The 23,131-nt window shown below is 37.4% G+C and overlaps 1 protein-coding gene across 2 annotated transcripts in view; it reads right to left on the reverse strand.

Annotated features, from left to right (window-relative positions):
• Positions 1-20,218: 20,218 nt before the first annotated feature.
• CDYL (chromodomain Y like) overlaps positions 20,219-23,131 on the reverse strand; it is a 105,776-nt gene continuing 102,863 nt past the window's right edge. For both annotated transcript variants that reach the window (XM_062568071.1, XM_062568072.1), the window contains 2 exons: positions 22,004-22,147; positions 20,219-20,602 (listed from right to left, as the gene is read on the reverse strand). In XM_062568071.1, coding sequence (XP_062424055.1) covers positions 20,444-20,602; positions 22,004-22,147 — 303 coding nt within the window. In that variant the 3' untranslated portion in view covers positions 20,219-20,443. The remainder of the gene's footprint in view (positions 20,603-22,003; positions 22,148-23,131) is intronic.

A 23,131-nucleotide genomic window follows, 5' to 3' on the forward strand; every position in this document is an offset into this window, starting at 1 on the left:
CAGTCAAACCTGCAGAAAAGTAGTAATACAAAGTTAAAAGTCTAAATCTTCACGCAAAGTTGGACAATGGAAAGTGTTGTTGCTATTCCAGTGAATGTTGTCATCTTTCTGGCATATTCTAATAAACTGATTCTAAAAAAACTTTCTTCCCTTCAGCAAAAAGGAGAATGTTCCCTTGTTTTAGAAAACTGATACTTAACCTGCTTTACCACCATGCTATGTACAGCCATACTGAAAAGTGTAATGCACATTCTGCTTTAAAAAAAAAAAAAAAAAAAAAACTTTCCAAAACTGAAAATCTTAGATCAGGGAGTTAATTTCCCAACTGAGAGAAAGACCTGAAGTTTTGTGCATATGCTTCATAATACTCCCAGCAGGAACACAGCTGCTTTTGGCTTTGGCACTAAAACAATGCAGTATGACCAGGTGAAATGAGTTTTCAAAGGGCTCCAGTTACAGAGCACTTCAAGACAGTTGATGAGGAAGCTGTTGTAGAAGCATTAGCAGATAAACTGTGATCACTGAGAAGACTCTGAAAGGAAAGAAGCTTGAACAGACCTGACCTGATACCTCTATTGGTTTTCCTCAGCCTGTGACTATTGAGATGAGCCTTTAAAGGATATTTCGTCAGACCAGCCAACAGTTCCCTCTGCCTCCTAGATATGTAAGTGAAGGACTGTATAAATACTTCTCAAAGCTCAGTGTAGTAGGGAGAGAGTTATTTGGGCATGCTGGTTTTTGCAATCTCTTGTCCTCAGGACAGGTTGGTTGGATGGCTTTTCCAACTAAGGAAGGGATAAAAATACCATACTAGCTCTGAATTCAGCCATCTTGTCCTGTTGATAGTCACTGCTGTTGGTCTACTCTTAGACTCTGTGAGATGATACTGCATTAACCTGCTCCTTGTTTTTCTAGCAGAGTCTTAGGATTTGCCTGCCTCTCAGGAGGCAGTGTTTTCTGTGCTTACTGAGCCTTGTTGCACAGAAGAGAAACTCCACTGTGTGGAAGTGGCCCCCTGCACATCTCTGTGACCTGGTTAAAGATGGTTGGTGGCTAGCAGCCTATTCCCTACTGTTTGTAGGCGCAGACTGAATATTGTGGGAAGGATGTGTGCCTTGCTCTGGAAACTCCCAAGGGTGAAGTAGTCCCTTACTGGAGAAAGGAATAGGAAGTCATTGCTGACATGCTTGGGAGAATGGATAGAAGGAAAGAGCTGGGAATGGGCCAGGTGAGTGGTAATTCAAGGAAGAATTGGGCAGAGTAGATAAAGCAATAATCAAGTTTTGCATGAAATTGAAAGGTGGCTGCTGATGTTCTCACTCTATATCTGACTGTGAGGAAGGACAAGAAAATCTGAAGGGTTCTTGAGAGCTGTAAATATAATGGAGAGCAGCTGTGCTCCAGCTGCTTCTGAGATCAAAGAGCTGAGCGCTTACAAAGAAGTTTGGCGTCTGGGGAGTGTTTTATCTAATGTGGGGAAGAAGAGCCAAGTGTTTGAATAGGAAGACATTCCTATATCTTTGAGCCTCGGGCAAGCTGGTTGCATGAGGAGTAGAGATTTTTATTGTCCTGGTATGTGAACAGAGTGATAAGACTCCTTCAGAGCTAGGGGAACCACTTTTCTGCTTTAACCTCCACCCTTCTGCTGAGCTGTGCCTTTCTCTCATCTGATGGAAGGAAAGCAAATTTTACTGAGGGTTTACTGGGGGATATTGGAACAAGCTGAGAATGGGCTGCAAAGATCATGTACTTCCTTCCAGTCCCATATCTGAGTCAGTAGTTAATATGTATTCAGAAACTGGTGGGTGTAGAAAAAATTGAAAACAAGCTTTCATGGTGGTAATGGGTACATAAAAGCTGAGGCAGTTGGACAACATGTTATGCAAAGTCATTCTAAACAGAATATATTTGCTTCTTCATTTAGCCTTTGCAAATGCTAACTGAATCAGGAACGTCTCTGGGGAACGAAAGGTATCTCCGACTGACAATGGCAGGAATGTGAGTTAATTTTGGTAGCACTATTCTGCATGAAGAGGGTAATGTGAACACAACAGATCTAAGAGAATTAAATAAGAGTGTGAGCAAGAGTCTTTGTCAGATTCTAGAGGTGATGTGGTAGCAAGCTGAAGGCAGCAAGATTTGGCATGGCTTAGATCTGGGGAATGCAGGAGTAACAAGTGTTAACCTAAAGCTGCTTGAGAGGGAGATGGTAGAGCTTAATAGTAGAAGCATGATCTTTGTTTTGGCTGTGTAATGCTGTGGTTTACGAAGAAATACCTATTTTGGAGAGGCTAACCAAGATGTAAAGTCAGATGCCTGGAAAAAGTTCAACAAAAAACAGGTTTATAGTTCATTGGCCTGGGGATTGTACAGAAATCATGGGAGTCAGTTTGCTCAAAGATGGGTGATAATGATTTTGACTGAAGTAATTTATATGCTTTTATTTTTCCCTGCTATAGGCTGCCTCTTCTTGGCTTGTCTGTAAAGTTTCTCAGAATATTTCAGAACTCCCAAAGATATAGAGCTGTGTTGAAATAGGTTGGACAATGTTGGTATTACTTTTAATTGCAGTTAGCACCCAAACTGCTCACCAAGGCTGCAGAGCTAGTGTGGGGTTTTGTGCATGTAAAGAGAGACCTTCTGCTATTAAAAAAAAAATGTAAAGCAGACAAAAAATAGAAAGGAGAATAAGGGTTTTGAGGAATGATTTGCCTCCACGACAACCTGCAAGGCACATAGCAAATGAATGTCTGCTCTGGGATTAGAATGAAGGCTCATTATAGTTACCCAGTACTGTAAGATCTAACTCTAGTTCTTAGATTATAGTTTCTCTGATGCTATTAATTAAATATTAATATGTGTAAGTGACTCTGTCTTTACCATTTCTTTATGTGGTAGCTGGAACATGCTTGAAGTGTTTTAATCATTTTTATACACGGAATTAGATCATAAAGGGAAAAAATCAGAATAATTAAATTAGTGAATTATTAAATAATCTTCTGAATGTTAACAAGAATTTCAGACATATCTAGTGTAAATGGAGGCAATTCTTTACGGATCATCATATTTGTTTTCGTGCAGCCCTATATAGGAACAAAAAGAGAGAACAAAACTAGCAAACAGTTTTCAGCTTTCCAGCCAGCAGTGTGCTTTGGCTATGTCAAGTTTCTTTTAGCTGGTTTTATTAGAACAATTAAGTGGGCTTTAGTTGTTTGAACATGGATGTATTATACTTAGGCAATTGAAGAATATCCTAAGCGGTGATTTATGTTTTAAACATCTCCTTTCTCACCCACTCTCACATGTAGATTGTAGTATTACTATTAATATCTAGGCCAGATGCCTGGCTTCACTAGATACCAGCAAACTAAGTTTTCTGCATCATATTTTAGTAGAGTTGCAGAGGATACATGGGGATTAATTTTTATTATGTATTTGTAGATGAAAAATAGCATGTTTATTGGTTTATCATAAAGATGGAAATTTCTAATCTTCTTGATCACTGTCAGTCTGTAACTTCAGTACTACCAAATCAAGTATGTGATTTTAAAAGAATTGTAAGGCTGTAAAGAAAGTTAACCCTGCATTACACTGCAATTTTCGAAAGTTCATGTAGTTCAACTCCCAAGTTTAACACTGGAACAACGGAACTAGGCACCATACTGTCATAGGCTTAACACAGATTGTGTTGAGCAATGTTTCTTCTTTGTTATTGAAGCAAATAAGAGCTTACCTTTGCAGGGAAGGCACAGAATCAAGCAGTTATACATTGGGTTTTGAGCCTGTAGTTCAGTTGGATAATCCAACTTTAGAGCTCCTAGTCAGAGCAAAATTTTAGAACAAACTTACTCAAATATGTTTAAACATTTTTAGGAGTTTTATGACAGTTTGTGTATCATTTGTCTTCCTGTGGTTGCCCTAAATGCTGTATCGTATACTTTGACTGATTTGATAGAAATGCAGTCGTATGTTCCAGATCTATTGAAATGACTTTTGTACTGCTGTTGGCATGTGGCGACTCGCACATCTCATCTTAAGTATTGTGGCCTCCCAGTCTGAGGTGTGTGGAATCTCTGTACCTACTCTTAAAGATCAGCAGGAACTGGGGGAGGAGAGAGAAGGTTTTGAGGGGAGGTAATGTTGGAGAGGGAGAGGTATTTAAACAGGCAGGGTTGCCTAGAGGACTGAAAGAGGGGGATCTGGGTTTTATTTAACAAATTGCTGGGTGACCTTGTAGAAATAACTTTGCGGCACGCTACCGTGACACTTCCTCAGTCAATGGAACAGACTTATTGATGCTACTTGCTTTGTAAAGAACTTTGAGAGCGCTACAGGTTATTATTTAGTATACACAAATTACTTCAGAACCTCAAATCAGCTCTTGGCACATCCATTTTTCTTTGAAGACTGCTGATCAGAGATGGCTGACTTTTACCAGAGCTCCAGGGCAGAACAGGTCCCATCATGCCTCTGCCTGTCTGGAGGAGGATATAAATCAAGGAAATGGCATGGGCTTTACTCTACTTACAGCAAGATTGTGCTGGAAAACATGACTCCATTTTGTCAGCAGCACTGTAGAAAACAAAGAGTTGAAGGGTAACTAAGCGTAACATGAGGCATTGAGGATATTCTGACTTTTGTTAAATGGTTTTTCTCATTAAAAGAATAGATATGCATCATTGAAGGCTACATAAGCAAAGTGGGAACATTCTTCCAGTATCAGGAGGAGAGAAATCCTTAGCAGCTGCTAATCTGTTTATGTTCCAGTCATGCTCACCATGTGGCTTTGGGGGCTGAAGGTCTTGTAATTGCCTGGAATATGTCATTCATTGTTCTACTCTCACCAAGAGGAAGGCTGAGACCTCTAGCTGTAGGAGTTCCCTTGAATTTGAGTAGAGAGACATGGCTAAATTCCTGTGTATTGTTTTGTCAAAACACTATTAATAATGACTTTCATCATAAGCATGTTAGTTCTATGTGATCTAAGTAGAAATTGGTGCATTTGGTGCTAAGCAGGTAGGCCAGATTTTGATTGCTGTTAATAGAAGTCCCCTACACTTTGCAGGATCAGTAGGATACTCATTTGGTCCCCTCACGCCTCCAAGGATCTGAGAGCTCATTTTTTCTTTCCTTTTCCTCAGCTTCTTCCTGGCAGTCTCCTTTTGCTGTTCCCCAAACACTACTCCTTATAACATATCTCAGAACTTAAACATAATGAAATGAGAGTGAGGTCAAAGCTTCATGCCTGACATAAAGATTTAGAGGGGCAAGATTCAGCAGGGATTGAACAAACTTTAATGAAACTTTCTAAGATATGACTTCAAAGGGGCCTCCAGCCCAACCTCACTTTTCTTTTTATTGTTTATGGGAACCTTCTCCTTTATGCCTTGAAGAGAAGTGAATGCATTTTTAAATTATGAAGCATTCCTGTAGCTTCCCGTCAAATCCCCAAGGTATTGCAGGCCGTGGGAACCTCTCTATGTAGCTCCTATGGAAATGGGAGCTTGGAGTGTGGCCATGGCACTTCCATTAAAAGAACACATGCTCTATGGAAAAGTCTTTACTGACATTGGTAGACTGGACGGAAAAGCGTGTTACTCTATAGATTCGTTCTTTTTGTGAATAACAAGCTATGCTGATGCTTATTCACTACAGCTTGAAAATGGAATTACTGTTAAGTTTCAACTAAATAAGATGTTTTTAGATTCAGACATTTTTCTCCCTCCTCCTCCTTTAATGCATGGCCTGATCAAGTAAACTCTGTACTGAGGATTTCAAGGTAGAGGAGCTGTGAAGAATATGTTTTCCTTCAGGCCTGGCAGAAGGTAGGCCTGTTCCATCCAGAACTGTTTCTCTACTTCATAGTTTGAAGTGACTATTTCTTTCCTTTCTTAGTTCAGTATGTGCTGACGGGTTGGTTCAGAAGATTCCCAAGTCCTGTATTTACTGGCATTGTTGCTAAAATTCTTCCCTGTGCTGAAACTTAGAAATCAGCCAGAGAGATGGGCTTCGTTGCAGGCAGGGCACCTACTCAGTCACTTAAGTATGTCACCCAGCTTGACTCTGCCCTTGGCTAGCAGTTACCACAGCCTGTGTAAAAAAGCAAGCAGGATTTGCTTCCAGGGCATATAAACTGTGGAGTTCTTGGCCTCTCTTCTAGAAAGAGCAATCTAACAGCCATCAATTGACAGAAAGTCCTCACCATTGAGAATTCTTCCTCTGCTCTTTAACTCACAAACAGTTAAAGAAAGGTGGGTTTTTTGTTTTTTTGGTTTTTTCCCCCCAGAGATCACAGAGATTGGTCATTTCAAGAATACCTGTCCTTTTCTGAAAGACCAAAAAATTTTGATTCAGAAACTAAGTTAAGAGATTAGAATTGCAGTGGAACATAAGGCAGATGTCTGAGGCATTTTCAACAGCAAGGAACTTGCTTTATTAACCAGATTTTGTCCAAAACATCATAGGTTCCTGTCCTTTTAAATTATGAGGTCACAGTGAATACACCTCAGGTTTTGAAAAAGGGCTGTGTATACCAGCTATTACTGTTACTACTCTAAAATGGCTATGGAGCCTTCCTTTTTCCTTCTGAATATTTCAACAAAAAAGCAAAAATGGTTAAAGAAGGAAACTAGAATAGCTTAGAAACTGGTCTTAGACTGAGATTAAACATAAGAAATTTTACCCTGATGGAATATCTTTTAGATAGTAATGAACAAAAAGATACAATATTTGAAGACTAAGTTGAGTCTGATGTATTTCTCTCTCCAAACTGTCACAAACAACATGACTAAGTAAGAGTCATGCTGACTTCTAGAAGAGGACAGAATGTACTAAGATGGGTAATTTCAGGGTAAATCTAGAATTCCCAGGTTCTTCCACAGAGTCCTGAATTTGGACATGATTTCTCCCTAATGAACAGATAGCTTACTGTGCCAAATGATGAGATGATGAGATACTGCCCTATTGCAGAAGACTTATGAATATCAGAGGATGCACAAAAATCAAGAAGTTGATCAGCATTCTAACAAACATAGCTATGCCCTTGGGTAGCTATGGAGAGAAATAAAGTCCTCTTGGTAAATGCCTCTGAAAGGCATTTCTAAAATTTTATTAAAGTACCTGCAATTATGCCTGGTCTTGTGAGTAAGCACTGTTATGAATGATATGTTGTTAACTAAATGGTCTGGTTCCAGTGGCATTGGACTGCTGTCCTCTCATCAGCACTGAGCTGTTCTTTGTGACCCTGAGTGTGTGTTTGGGGTGGTATCAAGTCAGACGTTTCAGTGAACTATATTTCTATTTAGAAGTAGAAATAAGTAGCCACCTTCTGTGGAGTTAAGGTTTTCTGGACTTCAGACGTGTCTAACACTTCTTCTAACGTTTAACTCCTCCACCTCAAGTTGCTTCAGTACTTCTGTAGTTCAGAAATAGCCATAGTCGATTTTACTACAAAGAGACAAACCTTGTCTCCTGCTATCTAAAACCTTCCTACATAAACTTCTAGGATGTCTGCAATGAATATTCACTATTTGTAGTAGTATATTTCAGAGAAAAACTACAAATTCTGAGAATGGGAGTTTCTTTAAACTTCACTGAAATTCTAAACTATCCTAATACATGACACAATGTTGCTATCAGACAGTTGCCATTTGGTGATAAGTGCTATAGTAATATGTAATAAGAGATGATCTCTGCCTTCTAGTACTTCCAAACTTAAAAAAAACTAAGCAAAACAAAAACCTACCTCAGGGAAAGCTGCAAAGTTACACTGAAGGTCCTGCTGTTGTTAGAAAAGGGATGATAGAGTAGAGAGAAATACACTTCAGTGTTTCACCCAAGCCAAGACTTTTAAATTTTGTTGGCTGTTCTTAGACAAAGTTCAGAAAGTTTGGCCTTGCCCCATGGTTTTGATTAGATATGTAGCCCATTGTCCTTTGTCCCTGTAACTAAGGATTTTATTACCAGCAGAATAATACTGAACCATCCTACTTACCATTTTTTGGAGATAATGCGGAAGTACCGAAGGAATCTGTCACTCCTTATTTTTTCTTCTCTCCCAAAGGCATCTGGCTTCCCTTGTTGGTATATGGAAAATTCGGAGACTGACTGTCAAGAGCAATAATGTTTTCAGAGTGTGAAAATCACTTTCAAGGTATTGTAAAGAGCAAGAGGAAGCTTTTTGGAAGGGAGTTGAAGCCAACCGAAGAGAAGACTGGACTATTAAATTAATTAGCCTGTCATGAGGTTTTTGAAAGCAAAGATGGAGTTGTTGGCTCCATGGCAAGTGAGAGCTGGCTGGAGCCTGCTCATCTGCATGTAGTTTTGGAATGAATTAAAGCCTGTGGTTTTGCTGAAAAATGACGTTTTGAAAGAGGCAAGTTGGCTGCTACGAGTCAGAGTCACAGCAGAGCCAAAATAAGCTTCATATTTCTTAACCTCTGTGTTGCTATGAAATGTAGATTTTCCCAGATGATACGCAGACACACAAGGACCAAGCATTGTGAGCTCCCAGGTTTCAGTGAGGGGAGAAAAAGGAAAATAAGCTGTTGTCCATTATGTAAATACATGGCAGGTATGAAAAAGATAGAGTTACTCAGACCTGATGTTTAAAGGGAAAAGGAGGGGCAACTATAGAATATGAAAAAGAGGTAGGGATGTGAGTGAACTAAAAATTCAAACTATGACTTCAATGTTTGGCTGAAGTCAGAACAATAAATGAAGTACTTAGATGGTAGGGGATGGGGAAAAGAGAAGTGTCAAGATTAGCATAAATAGTGAGAGTCTAGATCCAGCACACTGTGCATTGTGTTAGAAGGTAAACAAAAGATTGAGCTGTGCTCCAGTATTTCTTGTACTCTGCTATGAATCAGATGCAACTTCATGGTGATTAAAAGAGGCATTTTGACATAATGGTAGGAGAGAAATTGGCCTTCTTTTTAGAAAAGATAAAAAAATAGATAAACCGTGATTTATGTGATTCTGAGTATGTGGGGTGCTGGCATCAAGGGCTGAAAAAATAACAATTTAAAAGGCCTAAAAAAAAACCCAGAAGAACTGGAGTCTGAGGGACTGCTGATTCTCTCTTAATACAAAATCACCATTAAGAAAGATGAATCTATTTAAGTATAATTTCAGGCAGACTGTAAATGACATTGCTATTGGCCTACTTCATATATGTGCAAATGGGAGTTTAGGAGTCTGAACACCTTGGGATCTTGAGCTTTGAAGTAACACTATGTAGTGTTAGCTCATGACTGATAAAGCAAGAAGGGTACTAGGCTCCTTTCAGCTTCCAAATGTTCCTCGTATAGATATCACTGATCTTTTAAACTGGTGAGCGATTTCGCATTTCGCTGTTAAGAACTGTTCTGAGCTTCTGCTTCAAGGCTGCTGTGCCTAAAGGTAGCATAACACCATTCAGCCTTCTTTGTTAAGTATGTAGCTGGATACAGTCCTGCTCTGAAAGGAAGGGAAGGATACAGTACACAGCCTTTCAGGGGCTCGATTATATTTTTATATAAAAAATTATGAAAAGTTAATACAAAAATGTGGTTAGCATTCTTGAGATGAGCAAAACCATGCATACTAGCTGTGCTGTACATGCAAAATGTACTTGTGAAGACTGCATGTTATATTTTATGTTTATACAATCAACTGGTCATGTATCACAAGTTTATCTAAAACAAAGGATTTTTTAAAAAATTTAGATCTATGCTAAATTTATTTTTCATTTGCTTTTGTTGACAGATGTGTGTCTAAACTATTATCTTAGGACTGCTCTAAGTTTATTAATTTACAGATATGGAAAAATAGCAGCAAAAAATCTGTATCTAACATTTTATCAGAAGTTGAAGGCCATTTTGCATTGCTCCAGAACCATGCAAACCATAGCATGTTTGTCAGTTACGCTAGATCAGGGATGTTTATCCTTTCTGGACTTCCAGCCAGGCTGACTTACAAAATTGCAGTTATCATAGTTATTAGGAGTAGCTGTACTTCTTGCCTGTATTTCCTGTCCTTGCTTCCTTTCTTCGTCAGGGAAGTACTAAAATTTTCTGGGGAGACTCATATTTTCCCCTGAGGGGTTCCCACATACACCTTTGACATGCAGAGTCGCAAAGACTCCCCACCTCTCTAACAAACTGCAAGCCTTTTTGAAACCATCTTCAGTCTTCCACAGAGACAGCAACAAGGAAGCACGTCAGTGGTTCCCCATTATCAAAGCCCTGCAGGCCCCAGGCCACAAAGCAAAGTCTTATTGTTCAACAGAGAGCTTTAACGGTCAATATTTTTATTGTTTAACACAGAAATTCTTAATGTGCATCTTACTGAAAGGCTGAGATGCTTTCATATTTGCATTCTTCCTCATTTATGACCACACCATTTCTAATGGCATTTCTTCTATTCTAGCAGTTGTGAATGTGAAGAGGAAACAGGTAACATAGCCCATCCCTCAGTGATGTTTTGACACTCATTAACAAAACACAAGAAAGAATTGGCACTAGGTGCTGGCCACCCAGCAGGTTTTGGTCAGAGTATGCAGGAATGACATGAGGAAGGCTAAGTCCCATTTGGAATTAAGTCTGGCAATATATGTCCAGGATAACAAGAAAGGCTTCTTCAAATACATCGGTAGCAAAAGGAAGACTAGGGAAAATGCGAGCCTGCTGCCAAATGAGGTGAGTACCCTGACTGATGAAGGATACAGAGAAGGTAAAGTTACTGAATGCCTTTGATTCAGTCTTTATGGCTAAGGCCAGCCGTGAGGAATCCCAGACCCTGGAGATGAGAGAGAAAGTCTGGAGAGAGAAAGACTTTCTCTTGGTCGAGAAGGATTGCATTAGAGATCATTTAGGCAAACTTGACATCCACAGATCCTTGGGCCCCTGTGGGATGTACCCTCAAGTGCTGAGGGAGCTGGCAGATGTTATTGCTAGGCCACTTTCCAACATCTATGAAAGGTCATGGAGAACAGGAAAGGTATCTGAGGACTGGAAGAAAGCACATGTCGCTCCAGTCTTCAAAAAGGGCAAGAAGGAGGATCCAGGAAATTACAGGCCAGTCTGTCTCACTTCCATCCCTGGAGAGGTCATAGAACAACTCATCCTGAATGTCGTGTTTAAGCATGTAGAGGAAAAGAAGGTGATCAGGAGTAGTCAGCATGGATTCACCAAGGGGAAATCCTGCTTAACCAATCTGATAGCCTTCTATGATGGCATGACTGGCTGGGTAGATGAGGGGAGAGCAGTGGATGTTGTCTATCTTGATTTCAGCAAGGCTTTTGACGCTATCTCCCATAACATCCTCATAGATAAGCTCAGGAAGTGTGGGCTAGATGAGTGGACAGTGAAGTGGATTGAGAACTGGCTGAAAGGCAGAGCTCAGAGGGTTGTGCTCAGTGGTACAGAGTCTGGTCGGAGGCCCGTAGATAGTGGAGTTCCCCAGGGGTCAGTACTGGGTCCAGTCTTATTCAACTTACTCATCAGGTCACTGATAAGTAAGATGAAGGGACAGAGTGCCTCCTCCTCAAGTTTGCTGATAAAAAAGCCCCCCCCCCCCCCAAAAAAAAAAAAAAAAAAAGGCAGTTGCAATGTTTTGATTATTACTTGGCTTGAAAGCAGACTGAAAAAAGTCGAGGAACTCTGAAAATCATACAGGACACAACAAGCTCCTGACACAACAAACTACTGACCAGGGAAACAACTGTTTTAAGAACACCTATTAAATATGGAGTTATTAAAATGCAAGAGTCTGCACACTTAAGAGGTTTCTGGAGTGGAGTGGACCCAGTGTCCTCCCATCATAATGCATTACTGAGAGAACTGTGCTGATCCTCACAAGGCTTCCCTGCTCTACTCTGAAAAGTAGAGGTGTTTCGAATAGCTCGGTGAACACGTTTTGTCACTACGCTGGATTAAATGTGACCAACTGATATTTTAGTTAAAACAAAGCACTTAGTGTAGATGAAGGTAGCAAGGAGACTTTTCACAGATATTTATAAGTTTAAACACTGGTTGAAAATTTACAGATTTCAGTGAAAAAAAAAGTGATACTCATGCACAAGAACTCCATTAGTGAGTCATCTCAAAATCTGAAAATAGTTGAGACTTTACTATGATTAGCATATATTAAAATCCCCTTCAGCTTCCTAGTAAAGGAACTCAGACACCCTCATTATATTTCCTAAGAACAGAGTAGGTCCACCTAACGTTCCTCTAGTAAGTTTTGTGAGCAAAACTTGTTGAAAGAGAGAAAAGACATTATACATCTGCCTCTCAACAGTTCTTGATATAGAGAAATTAAGTGACTCCATCACTGAACGATCACTGCTCCTCAGCATGTCATTTAAGATCTTTTCTTCAGTTCCTTCTCTGGTAAATTGGGTTTATTACTAAACTTTTTTTTTTCTTTTTTTTTTTTAAGAAAAAGCCTATACAACAAATTGCTCCTATTTTTGTGATGCTTCCTACTCTTCTACTAAGAGGCTATAAAGTTCTTCAAGGCAGAGGAAAATAACTACTTTTACTGGGGGACAGGGAATGCTAGAAATGATCTCACTTCACCACCTGACATCTCTTAGTTCAATGACTTTAAAATCTAAATGATGTTAGATGACAGTGTTTCTGCAGTTCAGTTTTTATGTTGTATGTCAATTCTTTATTATTTTTTGACCTGAGCTAATTTATGTTGAGGGAAACTTATTTTATGTGTAGCCAGAAATAAATTTTATGTGTTTTAAAGAAAAGACAGCTCTAGATAGTCTATGAAATACTCAATTTTGATACCTGCTTACCTTAATGGGTAGAATTCTGCTTTACACTTTCCCATTTAAAATTACATACAGTGGCTTTGTGTTTTGATCTTTTCTCATACACCCAAGTCTCTCAAAAGAGCCAGTATAACTTTTAAAATTTTTAATTGACAAAAGTATTTCTGTGACCAGTCTGTATTGAGACAATCTATCCAGAAAAATAGCTACTTTTTCTTGCTGGTGGTGGGGAAGCATTAGTTCAGAAATTCTTGAAAAAGAGTACTGAATAAAAATGAGGAGAACTTCTTCCTGAGGAAACAAATGACCAGGATATGACTCTTCCTGGGGAACTTTTTCTTTTTTTTCTTTTTTTTTTTTTTTTTTTTACTGAATTAAGCTATAGTTTACTCATCAGCACAGTCTTTTCACTACTCTCATCTTCTTTTTCTTGTGTATATCCTGCAGTAGTCCTGTCTTTTATTTTCCTGGTAAACAGGGACAATTACCTGTTTGAAATTGAAAGTTGTAGGGTGTAGTGATTTTCTTTTGTTCCTGAAATTGCAACATGCCTATATTCTGAGCTGTGTAGCCAAAGTCAGGTTCTGCATCTTCTCTGTAGTGATGCATTTGTATTTGAGCAAAGAGGGCTGCTTTGAAAATGCCTCTGAGACACTGAAGCTGAGCCACAATATCTAGGTCTGGAACAGAATATATAGAGAGTTGAGTGAAGATCTTGCAACTTCATCTGGATGGTTGATACTTTGATCCTGTTAAAAGGATGTATCCACTGTAGGTGAACCTGAATCGTAGATCTCGAGGCTGCATATTTTTAAGAATTGAGTGCAATAGCCTGCCTGTTTTCTTGTGCCAAGACCTTTCAGATGCACTAGGGATCTGAATTATAGTTAAGTGTTTGTTCTGGTTCAGACTTGGGCTATGTATGGCCCCCAGATTTCCTGCTTTATATTGATTGAACTAATATTTTACAAAGGTCTTCTTGTCTTGAAGATACTGGACATAATTCTGTGACCTGGCGGTTTAAATGAGGAAATAAATTTGAGTTGAAATAGACTGATTTTAAAAAAAATGCAAAAAATACTGCAGAATCATTGTACCTGTTTTACTTAATAAAGCTTCTGTTATGGTTTATTTTCCTTCAAGAAAATTAGTGTTGAAACCTAGCTTTAGGGTTTTTCTTTTTTCCCCTCTTACCTTGGATGTATGGACTTCTAATTTGTATCCAGAATAAAATTTTCCAAGCATGAATGAACATGCGATTCCTTCATGAACATTCAAAAATGAATATGTGACTTTAATTATTCCCAGGCACAATGTAAGGCTGATTTCACACCTACTTCTGAGGACATTGTAGCTTGGTTCTTAAGATCAATACCTTTGCTTAAGTTTGTAGGCCCCTGTTCTGGCATGATTGATTTTGACAAGCTTACTAAAAAGCAGACAAAAACCTCTGGTGGACAAGGTTGCTTTTCCTTTGCTGTCCTTATTTTCGTCTTTGTTCAAGGGGATCTTCCAGCTTAAAATTACCGGTTTTGCATTTTTGTTAAGTTTGCTAACTCTTATTTAGAATCCAAAAATTCTTCATGTACATAGGTTCAAGGTTTATCAGATTTTCAGCTTCAATCCACACCACTCTTTCTGAGCATTACACCCTGGCAGAGGAAGAGGAAAAAGGGTAGGGAAGGAAACAGGTGATGTACCTGCCTTTTGAGATTTGAATGCTCCCATGAGCATTACTGGCCTTACTGAACCTGACATAGAAAGAAATTGCCATGTTATTTATTTTGTCATGTTTACATCATATAACTCAGGCATTAGTTTTGTAGACATATGTGTCCCAGTTATCACTGTTTGTTTGTTTGTTTGTTTTAATAGTGGTGTTTGTCTAATGATCCCAGTCCAAACTGACAAGCTCAGTGAATTTTAAAAACATTAAATGTATGAGTAGCAGCATGTGCTTTTCACAAAGGTTGCTACTGGCAGTAGCCAGTTGGCTTAGCACATTAGTGGGGGTCGCTTTGAAGGTGGGCTCAGTGTGCGTGCATCCCCCCTGCCCCCCACTAAGACAGATGGTATGGTGAATTTTGTGAAAATTTAATTAATAGGAGGGGAGAGAAGCCAAGTAGGACTTTGAAGATTACTTATGTTCTAGGTTTTGTTTAGTAATCAGAACATTTTGTTGGAGATTGAAGTCGAGGGGTATAACGAATGAGTCTTGGAAAACAGTATCTAGGAAATACTGTTTTATTACAGCATTAAGAATTGGCTTCTCACCCTGCAGTTGTCCTGTAGTGTGTATTTGCTATGTTATATCCAAAGGACATAGTAACGATGTGTTAAATTGAGCTTACAGACTCGTGCTATATATTGGCTTGTTGATTAGCCCATGTAGTTACATTTCAGTAAGCCTGCCAGCTTGCTGGATTGCTCTTCACCTTGGTTGATTAAGGCAGCTCTTGGAGAAGGGGAAAAAAAAAAGAAGGTACTTCTGAGATCGAAGCAATGTTTCAGGTTCTATAAAAAGCAAGTTTTACAGTCCTGATTATCCTAGAAGGAACAAATAATAAGACCTTTTCTTTATGCTTTTTACTAGACAGGATAAAGGATGATGCCTGTGTTAGCTAACACTCACACGGAGCGGCTCTTTGGTCTGCGTGATTGGTACCATCCAGTAAAAGGCTTTGGGTTCTCAAGGGTTAAAACATATCGTGTTGCAGAGCCTTCTAATACTGCAGCCCTAGCTACGGAGATCTTTTGGTGAGTGATGGGTAGGTGGTCAGAAAATGAAAGCAAGTACTTTTTCTCATAGCCTATGTAAACTTAGGCAGAAGTACTGGTAATATGCTCCACACTGATGTATTAAACAGGTGTATGTCCATCTCATGTTCTTGTTGTTCAGTGCATCTCCCTTTCCCTTGAGACAAATGAGGCCTTAAGATGAGAGTTAACTGCCAACCCTTTATTTCCTCCTGCAGCTCCTGCAACTACTAATGGGCTGTGTCTTGGTAGTTTCCAGTTCTCCTTGTTTAAATTTTTATTTTTTCCCTGTGTAGGAAGGATGGGGAGGCCCAAAAGAACTCCAGTATCATCTCCTCACTTCAAAAATCTTTGCGCATCAAACCATTCTTTATCATCATGTGAATTCAACCATAAATGTTTGCTTGCTAGCTCATTCTCTAGGTTAGATTTTTGCAGTCCTGTTATATCCACCCTTTGGGTAAATTATGTAACTTACAAGTGTAACATTACATAGTTAGAATTCAGTATTAAAAGTAAAAAAATATTAAAACTTCAGAAGTTGCTAATCGAAGTCTAGATGTCTCTTGACATCTAGAATGTCAGAAAGCAATTCTGACACCGTATTATCAAGGCTCTTGGGCCGCTTTACATTTCGGCCCCAGTACTGAACACATCTACTCCCAACGATTGGTGTGTAGTGTGCCTTATGTTCTGTTAGTAATTTATCAGATTTTGTAGTGACCAGATCTGTAGTGATGCAAACAAGATGATAGCTGACGGTCTTCCTGGGAGATTCAGGGGTCAAGACTGAGCAGGCTGAAGCCATTTCAAATTTATCTTTTAATATCGTCTTTCCCTGTTCCACTAAACATTGACTAGAAGCTTGACACCCATTTGGTAGTGGTAATTTATGTCATCGCATCTGATGGATGAAAAAAGTGAGGAAATACTCTTCCTTGGAAAAAAAAGCCATATGAAAAATGCTCTCTGGCATTCAGGCAGATACTGGCTCTATTTTTATGTTTTTACTTTGCACCTGGGTCAAACGACGCTCATGTTCTAAAATGCTCCATGAACAAGCTGTTCACACATCAGTCCTGGAATAAGAGAAGAAAAGCCATCGCAAACATCCAAAGCTGTTCCTGCGCGGCTGTGATTCCAAGTGAGCTTCCTCACTGGTAACACTGGCTTAAACAGTCTCCTCATGCTGTTTGGTCCCAGTCAACTTTTTGTGGCTGCAGTTGTAATCAACCATCAAAGGCTAACGCTGATGCTTCAGGGTGATTTACAGTAGGTATGCAGTACTGCAAATTTATGTAGAACACGAGCATCAGAAATGAAACACAGTAGACAAAAAGAAAGACCTCTGTCTCCTGCAGAGAAAAACCTTGAAACCAGTGATTTAAAAATGTCTCAGGTCACTCTTTATGATTGCTTATGTCTGATTGATTGATTGCTAGAAGAAGAAAAATCTTTCATTTTATTGTCTTTGCGCTGTGATAATTTTGCAAAGACTAAACTAGGCTTAACAAAGAAGTTCCATTTAGATAATATAGACTCCTCAGTTGTTTGTTTGAGATAATTTCTAGATTTATTTTCCCAGGATAGATAGTAAAAAGTTCTGTGTTACCTATTAGATACTATTTGATGGAAAATTTTCACCTTGCTATGGTTCCTTGCAAATGTCAGCAATTTAGTTGCCCAGAGTGTTAGGAAACATGCAAACTCTTTTCAGCAATACAGGTGGCTGTAATAATTCTTAATAGAATTACGTCCTGCAAGAACATAAAACACTGACATATCTGTAACTACTGTAGGTAGCTGTTGTGGGTCAACAGAGCCCTAATTCTGACTGGAGATGAATGAAAAATACACCCACTGTATCTTAATTCCATACCTGGTGCCTACCTTGCTGGATATGCCTCTCCTGTTGGATTAGGTTTTCAGTTCATGTTACTCCCACATATATATTTTAGAGCCAGAGAAAGAAAGAAAAAAAAAATCCTTTTTAGTAGCAGTTTAGCTACTTCGTATATGACTTCTTTAGTATAAATGGCTACACAAATAACTAACGTCTACTGGCACCACCAAACACATCTGAGTCTAAGTGAAAATCGTCTTCAGAACCAGCATGGGTAAGTAAGTAAGTTTTGCATATGACTGACTAACTCTATCATGCATATTTAGACTATTTCTTGACCTATCCTGAAGAAAATTAGAAAGTATTTTTCTAAAGAAACAGTGACTCTGTAGTTCAGTATATAGATATGTGTACATTATTTATGAATGAGAATAGAATTTGTTAAGGGTAAAGTCAGCTACTACTTGTAATATAAAGGTAAGGAGACTGCACAGTGTGCAGCTGTGACACAGGCAGTGTAAATGAATTGGTCTGAACTAAGGACTTTTTCATTCAAAAGACAGGAATGTACATAGGTCACCCGACTTATTTACATCCTAATATGCAAATTGTAGGCAGCATAATAGACTGATAATAAAAACAAAAAATGAAGCAAGTGGTATTATTTTTCCATTGAATTGCCTTCACCTTGAATAGATCTAATTCTTCTAAAAATCGCAAGCTCAGATCCTCTGTTACAGTGAAATTCTTTCATACTTAATGACAGCATAAAGCATCCTAGAGCTGCAATTTATGCTGACATGGCTCTTACATGTGCCAGAAAAGGGATACTAATACAAACTTGAGTGAAACTCCAAGAGGTCTAAAGGTAAAGGGTAAGGTCTCTTTCCTTCTCCCTTTCAATTTGATCAGATTCTAATACGAATTTCCATTTTGTTGTATACAACAGAATTCCTGGGAAAACGGCCTATTTTGAGGAGATTATAATAAACATTTACTAAATGTTATTTTATAATTGTAAACAAAATAATTAAGAGTACTTAAGTGGCTTCCTGTACCCCTACTTCCTCTATCTGCCTTAAGAGAAAAAAAATCTATATAATTTACAGCAATAAATTAATTTTCAACTTTTCATTGAAGGAAATTGCTATAAGCCTGAAGAAGTTTAACAGAATAAAGCATTAGCATGATCTTTTGTCATCTTTAATTTGCAAATTTAGGTAACTTTTTTACCTAAGAACTGAAATGCCTTTGAAAGAGACAACTGTATGAGAAGCACATTTAAAATGTGTTAAGAAATATTAGTTTTATTTAACCAGTTTTCACAGCTGAATATTTATTCTATAAAAACTTTACAGATTGTACAGTTTATATATAGTTCAAACTACTAGAACAAAAAAGTAGGTCCCACAGATGCAAAAATACTGTACCAATCCAAGGTAAAGGCAGATTTACACACTGTACAGCTCTCCACTGGGAAGGGGAGGTGGGTCAGTTCCAAGTAAAAACTTCAAAACTGTACAAAAATAAGGTTTGATTTCTTTTTCATTCTTCATAATACATTCAATAAGATTGCAAGCACAGATACCCAAATAATAATAGATATCTGCAGTCAGGAATCAATAACCACTCCTGAAAGGAATGCAAAATAGGTCTATTTACACAGGGCACTCTTTTACACCATACTGGATATAGTGTATATTTAAAATAATAAAAAAGCATAGACAAAGAACATTAAACATCTAATATAAGGTAGTTTTTTTTTTAAAGGAGTTTTTGTACTTTATAGTGTGCCAAAAGAATTTTAACTTATTAAATAATATATTCTAAGTGAACCTAAAATTTTATGAACATAAAATGCATTTTTGGTGTAATACATCAATTAAACCAGCAAATAGGAAAAAAGAAAAAAAAAACAAAAACCAAACTGCATATAAAGTAGTATTCTCACCCAGCAACAGAAGCACTTATGTAGTTATTAAAAAAAAGTCAAACCCAGAGAGACTATTTAAAAACCCACTAAAACTAACTTTTAACTTAGGATATTCATACATAAGATATTCAGTGATTCACTAATACTGCAAAACAAGCTCTTTTTTTGTTTCTTCCCCCTTGACTCAGTTCCCCTCCCACTTTCCCTTATTCCCTCTCCCCAAGAGACAGTGGTTTCTTCATGCTATCTGGGTAAGAATTAAATATATTCCTGCCCCCTTCCTCCCACCCCTCTATACCTCCCCCCAAAAAAGGACAGAGTGTTTTCTTAGCATTAATCCTGAGCACACTCTCTTTTTTGGGATATCTATGATTTTTTTTAATCATTCTGGGGTTTCATTCTACAAAAAAAAAAAAAAAAAATTTAGAATGTTCCATTACTTGAGGTATTTCAACCTTCTTCTGAGACAATGCCGTGTATCTTAACTGACTTGTTGGGCAGTGAAAGTAAGGGCTGGCTAATACCCGTTTCAATTTTGTATTCTAATGAAGGAAAAACAAACAAACAAAAAAAAGCATTATTCCAGACTTCCCTGCCACACAGAAAATAATGCAACACCATTCACTTTTTAATCCATTCTCTATTTGATACAGTACTAGCCATAGATAACAAACTAGAGCCTTAACAGAGATGTTTCGTAGTGCACTCTATCATCTTTTAGCTTGTGTGTGTGTGTCTACATACACACTCTCACACACATATTACTTTATATATATATATAAAAAGATATTTTGTGTGTGTATATACATTATATGTACACACACGTGTGTGTGTGCATGTGTATGTATATGTGTGTGTGTGTGTGTATATATATATATATACACACACACATATATATATATCTCTATACACACACACACACACACACACACACACACATATATATATATATATATATATATAAGGGAGAAGGGAGGTTTGTTCAAATTTAAATGATACAGTACTTTTCAACCCCTTGACAATAAAAGGTGGGGAGGTCCACTCCTGTTCCCAAGCTGAGCAAGGGGTATGTTTTCTAATGGGCATAATTTGTTTGCCCTGATGTCCAAGAGATACAATTCCAGTGTCAATGGGCATCTCATCAGAACTCATCAATTTTCTTCTGCAGGTATTTTAACATTGAGTCCATCCCTTGTGCAGAGCCCCAGATTTTCTTCAAAACTTCACACTCCTTTTCATTTGCTTGTTCCAAGTCCACCTTCATGATATTACGTACTAAAGCTTTGGATTCTTCAAGTACCTAGAACAAAAAAAATGAGAGTTGTTCAGTATTACACAAGACATGCACACTTACTGATTTGTTTTTGGTAAGTCATGAAGTTGATAGTAAATTTAAGCATATAATTAATGGACATACTGTGTCCTCAAAAGCTTTTTTATAGACTCATACAGGATTTCCTTTATCCTATATCAATTCAATTTGCAAAAGTGTAAAAATCTGGACATATTCAAAATCCCAGATATGGCATTTATAAGTATATGTATACACACAAACATTATATAGGTTTTAAAGTGATACTCAAGAGAAACTCTAGTTTAGTGAAATCTAATCAAATCACTATTATCCAGGACTGCTCTAATAACCTGGAAGAGCTTGAAGCTTGCTTAAAGAAAGAAAGACCAGCATTTAAAATATACTGAAAGACCTCAAGTTTGCTTTTTCATTTGAAAGACTGTTACTCTCATTCAAAATCCAAAATTTCTAATGAAAGGAACAGTTGATTTTGTACTGAAACTGACCATCTCTTCCCTTAAGAAAACATCAAATTTTGATAGGTTTAGCCACTGCCAGTGATGCACCAACTATGAAAGACCAATTTCTTGAACTATGCATTAGTAAACTGTAATTTCAACCTAATGTCAAGGATTGCATTTTTGCTACATTTGCTATATTTACAATTTTCTACCATGTGATACTTGAAGAAACTTGAAGAAGTGATTATTAAATGTGAAGATATGATTAGATGCAAGTAAAAAGATTTCTTGTCCCTAAACCAGAATGATTTAGTAGCAGACTAAGTGAAGCTGGTTGAAAAACTGCAAAAAGTTTCCATTTATCTCGCTATTTCTCTTCATACTGACCTTAGCCCCAGATAGTTTTGCTAACATTATTATTTTATAGATAGTGGCATCCATTCCTCTCTCTCCAATTAAAATTGGATAACTTCTGTATTTTGATTAATTTTAGTGACAGTTTTTTTGGTAAAATAATTTAAATAAATCTCATTAGCACAAAGTTAATACTCGAGACATCATTTCTGTGATTCTGTGTAGTTCTTAGGGCCACTATTTACATCACGTATACTTCAGTAAAAAATTTGTTAAATCCCATTTTTTTAACATAATTAAATGCAAAGTGTTATGGTATGTGATAGAGAGGAGATCAGACACTAAAATATATATATATATATATATATATATATATATATATATACACACACACACACACATATATATATATATATATATGCACACAGACATATATATATGTGTGAAAAGGCAGCGTAACAGAAATTTGTAGCCCTTGTTCCATGAAAACTGTCTTTCTAAGAAAAAGAGTATAATGATGTAGTACAAAAATAATTAGATTTTTATTAATCTAATTATCAAAGTATACTGTAAGAAAATAAGTGAAACTTACAACTGAATTACATGTGACAAGTTCCTTAATTCGAACCATTACTTCCTGTGTGAATGTTCCAGGCCAAAACACTTGAGATACGAGTCCTTTGGCACAAGCTTCTTGCGCAGTCAACTTCCTTCCACTGAACAACATTTCATTGGCCTGAAGGGATAAAAAGTTACTTCTGGTATGAAATGTAATGAGGCAAAACTCATTAAAGGAAAAATGTTCGAAACAAATAAGGAAAATGCCTGCACTATGTGAGACATAGTTTTATTATGGCTCTTCCAACATTTAGTTATTTTTATTTTTTTTTTAAAAAAAAAAAAAGACTTTGCCTTCAGAGGAACTGTTCTGTGTTATAAACTACACTACTTCAGTACTAAAAACACACAGGTTCTACAATTAAACATGAAATGTGAAAATATTGTCATTTCCTATTCATGAACAGCATTCATCAGCTCTAGTTTTCTTGAAGTTGCTGATTTGATTAACTTGAAGTAAATGTGGTAACAGGCGGCAACGCCTGACAAATCTGTAAAAGTGTAACGAAAACATCAAGTTGCCCTTCATAATAACAAGAATATTAATTGCAGCTAATCTTTCCTAAAAGTCTACATTATTTTTAAATTACGAAAGTAATCTAGTTTTGGCAGGTGACCGCTTGGGAACTGCCACCTTGGAAGGAAAGCACAGTTAAATATTTATTATTGTTTTGCTTAAGTATTCTGCAGCTAAAATTCTTCTTACTACTAGAATTTTTTTGAACCCTAAATGTACATGGTTAATTTTCAACACTGCTCAAACCTCTTCAGCAATGTGGTATTTCATTTACAATACAACATTTGACAAAGCTGGACAGTCTTAAGAGCTGGATCTCCAAAATCACTGAAGTGAAGGGGATATATTCCAATTTGCGATCAATTCTGTAGAAAAGAAACACTTCTGCTTTATTCAGAAGTTCAATATTCAACTGAAATTATTTCAAAAGCTAATGTAGTGTTGTTCTTATTTAAAAAATCACTATTTAAAACAAGATCTTACACATAGCTTGAAAGCATCAATTTAAAAATATATAGAATAGAATAACACATTCTATGCAGTAAGAGATCTCGTTTTGAAATTTTTGAGTTGTAATTATCACAC

Source organism: Rhea pennata, chromosome 2 (genome assembly GCF_028389875.1).
Source record: "Rhea pennata isolate bPtePen1 chromosome 2, bPtePen1.pri, whole genome shotgun sequence".
Lineage (NCBI taxonomy): Eukaryota > Metazoa > Chordata > Aves > Rheiformes > Rheidae > Rhea > Rhea pennata.